General features: G+C 38.6%; 1 protein-coding gene across 4 annotated transcripts in view; it reads right to left on the bottom strand.

Moving 5' to 3' along the window:
- Positions 1-12,526, bottom strand: part of ITSN2 (intersectin 2) — a 152,577-nt gene that overhangs the window by 99,072 nt on the left and 40,979 nt on the right. For 3 of the 4 annotated variants that reach the window (XM_010358494.2, XM_030920726.1, XM_030920728.1), the window contains 6 exons: positions 10,164-10,256; positions 8,514-8,577; positions 7,209-7,372; positions 5,477-5,680; positions 5,268-5,364; positions 3,610-3,749 (listed from right to left, as the gene is read on the bottom strand). In XM_010358494.2, the coding sequence (XP_010356796.1) occupies positions 3,610-3,749; positions 5,268-5,364; positions 5,477-5,680; positions 7,209-7,372; positions 8,514-8,577; positions 10,164-10,256 (762 nt within the window). Of the gene's footprint in view, positions 1-3,609; positions 3,750-5,267; positions 5,365-5,476; positions 5,681-7,208; positions 7,373-8,513; positions 8,578-10,163; positions 10,257-12,526 lie in introns of those variants that run through there. The other variant, XM_030920727.1, reaches the window with a different exon arrangement.

Below are 12,526 nucleotides of genomic sequence, written 5' to 3'. Positions count from 1 at the left end.
CTGGCTCTAATGTCTTTTCTTCTGTGAAACATTCCCTCTTATATCCTTGGAATTAGTCACTTTCTCATCTACATTAATCACAGCACTTTCAAACAAGTAACTACACCCCTTGATTACATGAGCTATATACTATGGGCTCTTCAAAGGTATGAACCATGTCTTCCTCTTCTCTGTATTCCTGTGTCTAAGAGAGTGCCCAGAAAGTATGTGATTCAGGAAACAGTTACATCAATGACTTAAATAAATTTTTAAAAACTATGTTTAGGGGGAGGAGAAAGAAAAAAAGGAAAAAACAGACTATTGGACAGGCACGGTGGCTCATGTCTGTAATCCCAGAACTTTGGGAGACCAAGGCAGGCGGATCACCTGAGGTCGGGAGTTCGAGACCAGCCTGGCCAACAGGGCGAAACTCCGTCTCTACTAAAAAAAAATTAGCTGGGTATGGTGGCGTGTGCCTGTAGGAGGCAGGAGAATCGTTGGAACCCAGGAGGCAGAGGCTGCAGTGAGCCAAGATCGCACCACTGCACTCCAGCCTCGGTGACAGAGCAAGACTCTGTCTCAAAAAAAAAAAAAAAAAAATCACCAACTCCTACATTTATTGAAAAAAACAAACATATATAAGTCCAGGTTAGCCTCATCCTCATATTCTTGGGGCTCATGCTCAGCTTAAGGACACCAGCAGCAACTATTCTTTTTATAGAAAACCTTGTCTTTACCCACAGATATACAGCTTTACTCTTGTAGGTCTCAGAATAGTAACGACATTCTCTAAAAACACCACAATACACAACCTTCATACAATGTGGCATATACTAATGAAGTTATATTAGGATCATTTCCCCACAGTTGGCTTCCCATTCACTGCCCTTCATATCCCAATGCAAAATCACCTGTTTATACTGTTACATTTACAGTACTTATACAAGTGTACTACTCTTAAGTATGCTGCTTAATAAATTTTTTTTTTTTTTTTTTTTTGAGACATAGTCTAGCTCTGTAACCCAGGCTGGAGTGCAGTGGCGTGATCTCAGCTCACTGCAACCTCTGCCTCCCAGGCACAAACAATTCTCCTGCCTCAGACTCCAGAGTAGCTGGGATACAGGCATCTACTACCATGCCTGGCTAAAATTTGTATTTTTAGTAGTGATGGGGTTTCACCATGTTGACCAGGCTGATCTCAAACTCCTGACCTCAAGTGATCCACCCACCTAAGCCTCCCAAAATGTTGGAATTACAGGTGTGAGCCACTGCACTTGGCCTGCCTAACAAATTTTTACCTAGGTATGCACATACACACCGATATCAAGATGCAGAATGTTTCCAGCAACTCAGAAGGTTTGCACATGGCCCCTTCCCCACACAGTAAACACATTATTCTGATTTCTATCACCATTAATTAGGTTTCCTGTTCTTCAGTTTCGTATAAATGGGTTAAATGGTATGGTCCTTTTGGGCTGCTTTCATTCAATACAATACCTATGAAAGTCATTCAAGTGGTTGCATGTATCAGCAGTTCATTTGGTTTTACTGCTTTAAAGTATTCTGTTACGTAAATATACCGTCATTTATCTATTCTCCTGTTGATGAACATTTAGGTTGCAAACATTTTTGTACGCATCTTTTTCATCAACTTTCGTTCAGCTGAAAACAAATAACTTCTTTTTATTAGAGAGACGGGATCTCACCAAGTTGCCCAGGCTGGACTCCTGGGCTCAAGCAATGCTCCTGCCACAGCCTCCCAAGTAGCTGGGACTATAGGCACATGCCACTATGCCTAGCAAAGAGAACCTTCTTTTTTTTTTTTTTTTTGAGACAGAGTCTTGTTCTGTCGCCAGGCTGGAGTGCAGTGGCGCCATCTCGGCTCACTGCAACCTCCGCCTCCTGGGTTCAAGCAATTCTCCTGCCTCAGCCTCCAGAGTAGCTGGGACTACAGATGTGCGCCACCATGCCCAGCTAATTTTTGTATTTTTAGCAGAGACAGGGTTTCACCATGTTGGCCAGGATGGTTTTGATCTCTTGAACTTCATGATCTGCCTGCCTCGGCCTCCCAAAGTGCTGGGATTACAGGTGTGAGCCACCGCACCTGGCCAAAATAAACTTTTTAAATGCAAAATGTAGGGTACAAAGAAGTTAATTTTTTCAAAGAATCGGAATTATGACTTTATATTAATCTCCAGTATGGTTCAATACCATATTTCACAGAATCTAAAATTCCACTGGCTATGAGACATACTATTATTTTATGCATAAGAAAGCACTGCTAATGAAACTATGATACAGTGCTAAGACATCACTAATTGTAGCACACATCCTAATTTTAGAGACATTAAAATGTAAAAAAAAGCGTGTCAAAAAAAGCATACCTTGTTTCATGCAATTTGATAAAATTACAGAAAATCTTAGTTATGTAATATGAAATACATGTAAAAATACAAAGTATATATATAAGCTAAGAAGTATAAGTCACCCGTGAACCTACCACACATCTTAAGAACTAGATTATTACTAAATGCCTTGAATCTATCTGTGTTCCTTGACTTATTCCCATGCTTCCACAAGAGGTAACCACTACCCTGAATTTTGTATGCATAATTCCTTTGCTTTAAAAAATAGTTATCACATAGTTATGTATCTTTAAATAAAATACTGTATATATTTGCTTGTCCAATCAATTCCAAAAGTCTTACTGCTTGTTCCCTTGCCTCTCTGCATAACTACTGACCCTAGACTCCTATTTCATAGACTACTTTTCATTTTCCAAATAGGCCATGTACTTTTTGCTCTTATTATCTTATTTTTCACCATCAAATGCCCCCACGTTCAATCTCTGTCGAAATCCTGACTTTTTCATGGAGCTTAAATGCTCCCTTCCTATAAGATACCTCATCTGAACTCTTCAGCTTTAATATATCCCATTCTATGTTACTTAGCACTTAAAGTTCTATTATTTTTAAACACTTATTTTACTCGGTCCTAAATCATAATTTCTTGCTGAGTGAAGAGGGTGTGGGAAAGTTAGAAGGTGGGAACTCTACTTGCCTATTACCCTCTGTTTATGTCTCCTTTGCTGTTTTCAATTAGTACAGTTTGGATGACGTTTTGGCCTGGACTCAAATGTTTTACAGTGAACTAAGGCCAAGTTTTACAGGCACATTTGGGTTAGAGCATTAAAGGGTGAGCAATGCTCACCTGAGGTTTTATAATAGTAAGGGTAAGCAGAGAAAAAGCCCAATGCAGAGGAGGATTCTCAGGAAAAGTGAGCTGAGGCTAAGTACCACACACTCTCTCTTGCGACCCATAGCTCTCCATTCACTGCAAAGCTTAGAGGATGAGGTTTGATCTTCTTAAGGGACAGGTCTTTTGCCAAAAAGTTGGGGGTATATCTGGTGCCCGACTTGACATTAAGAACTCTGAAGAAAGCAATCAAGTTGAATCCATCTTTGAATCCTTATACAACTTCAGGTATTTGTATTTATCAAACGCCTGCTAAATTTTTTGGATGTTAAAATGTCAGATGAGCTACACAACACAAATTCAAATGAGAGTTCTTCAATGGAAGTCCACATAAAAGACCCTTTCTCATGCTCCTCAGCACTGTATGCTACTTACCTGAGAGATATCCACTCATGCTTTTGTCAAGACTATTAAATTTTTGCCGATATTTTAATCTTGAAGGCTGAGGAACTGCCCACTCTGAGGTCCCAGTCTTGGGTGAGTTCCCTGAGAGTGAAGCAGTCGAGGAAGTTGAGCTATAAAAAAATTTATTTAAAATTTTTATGTTGCTAAATAAGATATATTTAATTAAACTTTGTAAGACCAAGGCATTAAGAATCTTATATACCAGGGGTCCTGAACTGTCGGGCCACAGACCTGTTAGAAACCAGGCTGGACAGCAGGGCTCGGTGAGTGGCAGGTGAGTGAGCACCACTACCTGAGCTCCAGCTTCTGCCCAGTGAGCAGCAGCATTAGAGCCTCATAGGAGTGCGAATCCTATTGTGAATGGCACATGTGAGGGACCTAGGTTGGATGCTCCCTTTGAGAATCTAATGTCTGATGATCTGAGATGTTAACAGTTTCATCCTAAAACCATTGCTTCAAGTCTGTGAAAAAACTGTCTTCCATGAAATCAGTCCCTGGTACCAAAAAGGTTGAGGACCGCTGTTATATACTATAATGGTGACTGCCTTTTTTGGGAGACAGAGTCTCCCTCTGTCACCGGCCTGGAGTGCAGTGGCACGATCCTGGGTCACTGCAACCTCCACCTCCCGGGTTCAAGCAATTCTCCTGCCTCAGCCTCCCAAGTAGCTGGGACTACAGGCACATGCCAACATGCCTGGCTACTTTTTGTGTATATTTTTAGTAGAGACAGGGTTTCATCATGTTGCCCAGGCTGGTCTTGAACTCCTGAGCTCACGCAATCCGCCCACCTCGGCCTCCCAAACTGCTGGGATTACAGGCGTGAGCCCCTGTGCCTGGCCAATGGCGACTGCTTTTGCATTTTACATTTTTTTAAAATTTTAAGCAATTATCACTATTCTTAGTGAAGCAAAGACCATAAGAAATATAGAACTCCATGAGACTATCACATATAAAGAATCCGCTCTGTGCCAGACCTCATATTGTACTAAGGCCTTCACAAATATTTCTAAAATCCTCCCAACAAACTTAAAAAATATTACAGTCCCCATCTTTTAGATGGGTAAACTATGGCTCAGCAATGTTAAGAAAAAACAAGGTCACAGAATCAGTGAGTGTTCAAGCTGGGATATGAATGTTGTTCTTCTGGGTCAAATCTAACACTCTCCATACACTACCCTGAAGAGTATAATAGTGATTTACATGAAGGATAATTAATGTAATAAATACTGATGTATTTGTGCTTTGTAAAATTTAAAAGATACCGAATTAGTAGAATCTGCTCAAGAAAGAAATTAACAATGTACAATGAGTATGACACACCTTGGGAAATATACACATTTTTTAAAGGAAAAGTACACAGCTTTGGGCAAAAAAAAAAATTAAAATATAGAATATTTTTAGTTTACATGAAGTATTTTTTTCAAAACTAAAATGCCACAGATGCTTAATAATTCTAAAAATAAATAATTTATTTTATGTGAGTTGTAAGTAGTAAATTTACCTTAAGTATTTGTAGTTGGCCATTATAAAGTAAAACTTAGGTAAACTCAAAGCTTTAAAAAAATCATTTGCTAAATAAAAACTTCTTATTGAAAGAATACAAAGCTGTCAGAGTTAGGTAGTCATACCTACTAGATCCTAAATCAATCAGAGACTGCGCTTTCTGTATACTAGCACCTCCAAATCCTCCCATCATCAGACTGTAAGATGACCCATGAGGCAATGCTAAAAAAGAAAAAGAAGCAAAGTATAAAATAAATTTGTATCTGTTCAAACATAAATATAATAGTTTCTTTCTTTACATGAAATAATGACTCATTAGAAACAAAGTACTCACTTGAAGAAGAGTAAGGAATGGATAAAGGCTGAATGAGACTGGCGGTTCCATTTGGTAATGATGATGTGCTAACAGAAGGCACTAGGGGAGCGGGCATCATTAAGGGAGGAAGGTTGGTCCCTGAAGTCGCAGAGGACAATGATGTTATAGGTGCAGCTGGAGGCAATGGCTGAGGAATGGACAGATTGGGCATGCTTCCCATTCCTAAAGTCAAAAGAAAACACTTTTTCCAATGCTAGAAAATCAATTATAAAACACATGCAAAAAACAAGTTTACAGTACAGTGGGCAGAAAACGAAACACCACAGAGAAATTATCCTTCGACCCAGCAACGAGGGAGGTAAACTGCTGCTCTAATACTACTATTCTGATCTGTATGAACTAAAATACCTAGTAAAGAGTTAAATATTCTCCTCTCTCATCATGAATAAAACTAAGCAGCCTTTTCCAATTGAATACAAGTATCCTCAAGGAAAGAATATATTACCAGATCCAACGAGGTTTTTGTGATAGGATAATACAGTGCTACTAAGTTACTTAATACAGACACACACACACACCTACACATACACACTCATACCCCCCCACACACACCCACACTCTCACACACACACACACTCCCTCTTCTCTCTCTCACACTCCCCCCAAACAAAAAGGTTGTAAGTAGTAGATACTTTATGAGATCCATTTATGCATATGCATTATTTGCAAGAAAGTGTGTCACATATTTTCCTTTTCTTGTAAGTAACATTCCTATGAATTCAAGGACAAGTCTTTAAAAGAACAAAGTGATGACTTATTCATTTATTAACTGCAGAATACAAATATATAAATATGGTCACACAATGATTTGGTATTTATCTCCAGAATTCACTACAATAGTGAAATAATTTTGTGGAGTTTGTTGTTTGTTTGAGATGGGGGTCTCACTATGTTGCCCAGACTAGAACGAAGTGGCTATTCACAGGTATGATCATAGCACGCTACAACCTCAAACTCCTAGACTCAAGCAATCCTACCCACAGCCTCCCATGCAGCCAGAACTACAGGCACACACCCCTATAACCAGCTCTAGAATTCTATATTCTAAAATATGTAGTGAAGGAACATGTTTCAGATACACAGACATACCTAATTGAATGTTCCATTCAAAATGAGTGTTTCTCACATATAAGACATTGCCTGATCAAAATTAACAGAAAACATACCACCTGGTTATCGCTGATGAATATGTAAACCTATGAGCCCAAAGTCTGCAACTTTTGGCCCTAAATTTAGCTGGCTAATTAACCTTTAAAAAAAATTCAACTTACATAAAATTTTAAATTATCTCCCAAATCAAACCATTTCAAGTGAATTTAAGACTGCTCAAAATTTTTTCTATATTACTAATATATATAGAGAGAGAGAGGAAACTAAGACTAGTATTTGGAATTGGCTATACCTAGGGAGACCATATAATTTATCACGCAACTAGGAGTTGTAAAAGGCGACACTAACTGGACCAGGTGCCAGGACAAAAGGCACAAATTAGAACTGTCCCTAGAAAACTGGAACACATGGATCCCCTACCTGTGACAGTGAGTTTAATATTTATTATCTCTAAAATGAAAATTAACTTGGAATCTGGGGATTGTCATTTTGTGCTAACAAATCCTTTTCTAATACTCAAATATGTCTAGGGATAAACTTTAAGTAGCAAATACAGGTATTTAAATTAATACACACTTACCAAAACGAGCAGAAATTAATGGAGAAAACATAGGGGGTTGCTTCATAATGGGAGGGAGAACCACAGGCAATTGTTGGCCTTGAAGCTTCAGTTTGATGAGTTTCATAGCTATGGAGAACTCCTGCTGATCCATCTTCCCATCCTTGTTTAGGTCTGATAAAGCCCTAAAAGGAGCATGAGGTAGGTAGATTCGTATGTGGGGTGGTGGTGGGAAAACTAACGTTATTTCGGAGGTTGACAAAGTAAAAACGATGATATGGCATTCACGTGTGCATCATCACTAAATTTAAAATATCTAATATGTAAAATATATAATAACAAAAAGATAAAACCTACACATTAAGAAATACTGACCAGAGATAACAACTAATAAAACACTGACTGCCTATACAGAATCTAGAGACCTTTGGGCTGAATTCCACCAGTTTAGGTATAAAAAAATTCAAGAGTATAATACTTCAAATTTAATTTATTCATTTGTCCAAATATTTATTGAATACTTGCTATGTGCCTCGTACTCTGCCAGGCATGAGAATACTCCAAGTGGAAAGACGGGGTAGGGGTTGTTACCTATTGTAAACGTTTTTAAAAAAACAGATATTATGGAGAATAGTTTCTTCAAAGAAGGAGCAGGCAAAGCGAGGACTAATTTGGGGTTTATGTATTATGATATAAATGAAACTACAAAATAACAGAGGATTTTGAGATTCTGCCAAACTACAAGGGAATTTTTCTCAATGACAATGTATATATCTTCCCTTAGAAAATTCTAATGAAATTAGAAATTAGAGAACTATTTCTAATTAATGAAATTAATTAATCTAATTAGTTTATCTAAATTAATGAAATCAGAAATTAGAGAATTATTTTCAATCATTTTATTTGCTCAATAAAATTTATTCTCCAAAAAACTGAAGAAGTTTTTTTTTTTTTTTTTTTTTAAGAGACAGAGTCTCATTCTGTCATCCAGGCTAGGGTACAGTGACACAATCATAGTTCTCTTAAGCACTGAATTCCTGGGCTCAAGCAATCCTTCCATCTTGGCCTCCCTGAGGAGCTGGGACTAGAGTCATGGGCCACCACGCCCAGCTAATTTTTGTTTTAATTTTCTGTAGAGACAGGGTTCTCACTATGTTGCCCAGGCTGGCCTCAAGCAATCTTCCTACCTCAGACTCCCAAAGGGCTGGCAGAAATATTCTTAATAACCAATAGAATGCAACTAAAAACAATTTTATGTTAACACTATATTACAAAAAAAAAATACTATCAGAAAATTAGGTTCATCTACAAAAGAAAACACTTTACCATATTTCAGCTAAAACGGGGGCCGGTAGACCTGATTGTAGGAAAAAATTACGTGCTTGATCACCTGAAAGTAATAAAAACAAAACCCAAGCAGTACATTAGTAAATGAAATTATTCCAATGCTTCTGAATAATAATGGATACATGTTAATGATTTATAATTTTAATACCAATCATTAATGTAAAAGAAACACAAAAATTATTTATATAACTTTAATAAGACAGATTTTTAAAACAAAAGTCACATCTGCATTTCTATTGTATATTAATCAGTGATGAAAGATTATTCATCTTAGTTTTTCCACAATTGGGATCTTTCTTAAAAATACTTCCACTTAGTAAAATTTATATTTAAAAACACTATTCCCTAAAAGAGTTTCAATATAAAAAGTACCAGGTGTTAGGAGACAGTCCTACTGGAGTTTCTTCACACTCCTATGTGTCTTCCTTTGTATACCAATAATGTAAGACCCTAACTGCTCTCTGTCTGGGTCACTTCTCAGAATTGGGTTCGTAATGAGCAGTCTTAAGCAATCAGGTAATGTCTCCCACTGAGACAAGGGACAAACTTGCTTTACCGCTTGCTACAAAAGGGTGGGTTCCCCAAATTCAGTGTTCCTCTCCTGTAACACAGCATATGTAGCATTCTTCTAGGCTCTCTGCATTGTCTCTGTGGGACTTAGGGAACACTAAAGAAAACAGAAAGATAGATGCCAATGCTGATTTTGCTAGTTATGCTGTTAGTCATAAGGTTCTTTGGCTTTGACTCAGGAATCTTGGGTCTTCCCCCAGTAATGGACAAAGTTATTAACCTGTAAGCAGGGTAATCAAATCCTGATACCAGGTAAGGTAATTACTATCATAGCAGTACAAATAACATGGTTAAGTAGATTGGATTCCAAAGTCAGGCTGAATGGTTTCAAAGCCCAGATTAACACTAACCATCTTTGTAACCTTAGGCAGTTACACAACATCTGTTAGTCTCAGTTTCACTATTTGTAAATATAGACAACAGTACTGCCTACTTTATAGGGTTGTTGTAAAGGTTAAATAAAATAATGCACTTAGCATAGCATCTGGTATATAGTAAAAATTCAATAAATGTCATTGTTCTCATAGTTACTACTACTGTATGTAAAGCACTAAGTTACTTTGGCACAGAAAAAAAAGTTTAATTAATAGAAAAAAATTTCAAAGGCACACCTAAATTAATCCTATTTTGGCTCTGGTGGTCTTTCTGCAAAACAAGGGCTAGCATCAACAATCAGTGCTTGGTATAGCCTCAAAGACAGAGGGCTAGGATTAGGAAAACAGATTCCAAAACAAAAAGTCTAGATTTTCCATGAAATGAATTAAGAAATAAACTGAAAACTTTCTAGATATAACGTCAAATTGTGAAACCAGACAATTCCACAGAAATTCTTGACTAGCATTTGGGATTCAGGAAAAATCTTCCATATCCCAAATTCAAAACAACAAATTAGGACAGTTCCAGGAAAAATAAGAAATTTACCATTTCTTTAATTTCTAGAATTCTGACTGATATGAATTTTATCGTTTATTAACACAAATTTGATGGCAGTCAAATTAAAACTAATTCTTAGATATCACATAAGGACCATAATTCACAAATAAAATTATAAACACAAACCTGTTATGTAACCTCCTGAAGGTTTGAGGTTATCAAACTGCCTGTCATGCTTAGTACGTTCTTCAGAGGTAATAGCCCACATGTTTGGTCCTCCTGAAACATAAGTAGAATAAACTACAGTGTATACATGAGAATGCTCAAAATACAATTCTAAAATGTAAACAGTAAACACAAATGTTCACTTTATGACAGTATTTAATATTTGAGTGACACAAAGAGTAAAGCTGTATCATAACCATACATAGCACAGCCCTAAGGCTTTTCACTCATTCGCTCAGTTAACGTCTATTGAACAAGTGCTATATAACACTCTCTGGAAATGTGCATCAAGCTAAACACTGGCAATAAAAAGATGAAGAAAATATTCCCATCCTCAAGGAATTCATGCTCTAGAAAACTAACAGTACTTACAGTATTCACCTGTGAAGAATCCTAAGTGGAAATACATACTGACATAGTATAGCCCTGCGTCCCCACCAGAACCTCATCTCGAATTGTAATCCCCACATGTCAGAGGAGAGGCCTGGTGGGAGATGACTGGATCATGGGGTGGATTTCTCCCCCGTTGTTCTTGTGATAGTGAGTGAGTTCCTCACGACAGCTGATGGTTTTAAATTGTGGCACTTCCCCCCTTGCTGCTTCTCTCTCTCTCCTGCTGCCACATTAAGATGTGCTTTGCTTCCCCTTCGCCTTCCACCTTAAGTTTCCTGAGGCCTCTCCAGCCATGTGGAACTGTGAGTCAATTAAACCCTTTTTTTCATAAATTACTCGGTCTCAGGTAGTTCTTTATAGCAGTGTGAAAACAGACTAATACAGATACCAAAATAGCTGTGCCAATTCTGAGTTAGAAGCACCAAGGATGAGATGACAGGAAAGAGAACACTGAGGCAGAGCCTTGAAGCTTAGTTTGAATTTTGCTACGTGAAGAGGAGGGATAAGAACATTTCACACCGTAAGGGCACAGCATGAGAAGTCAAGGCTTGTGCAAGGTGCTGTCAAGTGCACTGAGCAGACTAATAACTAGGGTTAGCAATAATAAACAGGTAGGGTGGAATTAACTGTAAAAAGGTCTTAAATACCATCTTCAAGAGCCTGACCCATATCCTGGAAGTTATAGGCTAAGGGGTGGGGGATCACAGGAGATATACAGACCTATTGTGAAATTTCAGGATTCTACTCTGACCACTCCTGCACATGATGCATCTTTCTAGCCCCTAACGACAACTGCAGGCAGGCTTGGTTCATAAACCCTCCAGCTGGGCCACCGAGGTAAAATGGGACCTAGAGCAGGAATTCCCAACTCCCGGGCCATGGACTGGTACTGGTCTGTGGCCTGTTAGGAACCTGGTCACACAGAAGGAGGTGAGCGGTGGGCAAGTGAGCATTACCACCTGAGCGGCACCTCCTGTCAGATCAGTGGCAGCATTAGATTCTCATACAAGTGCAAACCCTATTGTGAACTGTGCGTGTGAGGGATCTGGGTTGCATGCTCATTATGAGAATCTAATGCCTAATGATCTGCGGTGGAACATTTTCATCCTAAAACCACCCCTCTCCCACTATCCTACCCCAAATCTGTAGAAAAATTGTCTTCCACGAAACTGGTCCCTGGTGCCAAAAAGATTGGGAACCAGTGATCTAGAGGATTCAAAGTTAATTCTGGTTAGGGTTTATGAAAATGTCCCTCTTACATCTAACTCTTCTGGATCACTAGGAAATGGTAAAGTTATAGCTCTGAAATAAGAAACCAAGGTTTAATAGCAGTAGAGAGCAACAAGAAGGCACCTGAGGAAGAAATGCCTTAGACCCCAGGAGGTATGGTATTAAGAGAGGAATTAATGATCTTTTCTCTTGTAGAACTGCCCCTGTACCCTTCTCCAGGAAAAAATGCCTTGGTATGGCTCTCCTAAATTGTAGGAAGCACCTTATGAGTCTGCCATTCCCCATCAGAAGCCTTATCAAGAGTCTATCAGGAACATCAGGAAAGACCCCAGCAAATGCACCTCCCATCCATATTCCTTCCAGAGGTCTTTCCCCAACCCCAGTCTCAGTAATGGATGAATTCCACCCAGCTGGTGGTGAGGACAAACAAAACAAGTGGGACTAATTCAGGCAATCCCTCCAAAAACAAGGACTAGACTCAATTACTCAAACTGCACTGGAAACCCTCAGACTTGCCAGTCATCCAGGAAGCTATGTTAGAGGCACTGTCAACCTCTGCCCCTCTTCTGATGTAGGTCCCACGGCAGTGGGAGCTGTGGGGGGAATAAGTGTAAACATTTTCTTTCCAAGCATAACCCATGCGCACCCTTGATCTTCTACTTCTTCTGTGGAAACCATGCATTAACTTGCCTCCCTCCAAA

Source organism: Rhinopithecus roxellana, chromosome 17 (assembly GCF_007565055.1).
Source record: "Rhinopithecus roxellana isolate Shanxi Qingling chromosome 17, ASM756505v1, whole genome shotgun sequence".
In the NCBI taxonomy this organism is placed as follows: Eukaryota; Metazoa; Chordata; class Mammalia; order Primates; family Cercopithecidae; genus Rhinopithecus; species Rhinopithecus roxellana.
This window is presented reverse-complemented; position numbering and strand designations above follow the sequence as displayed.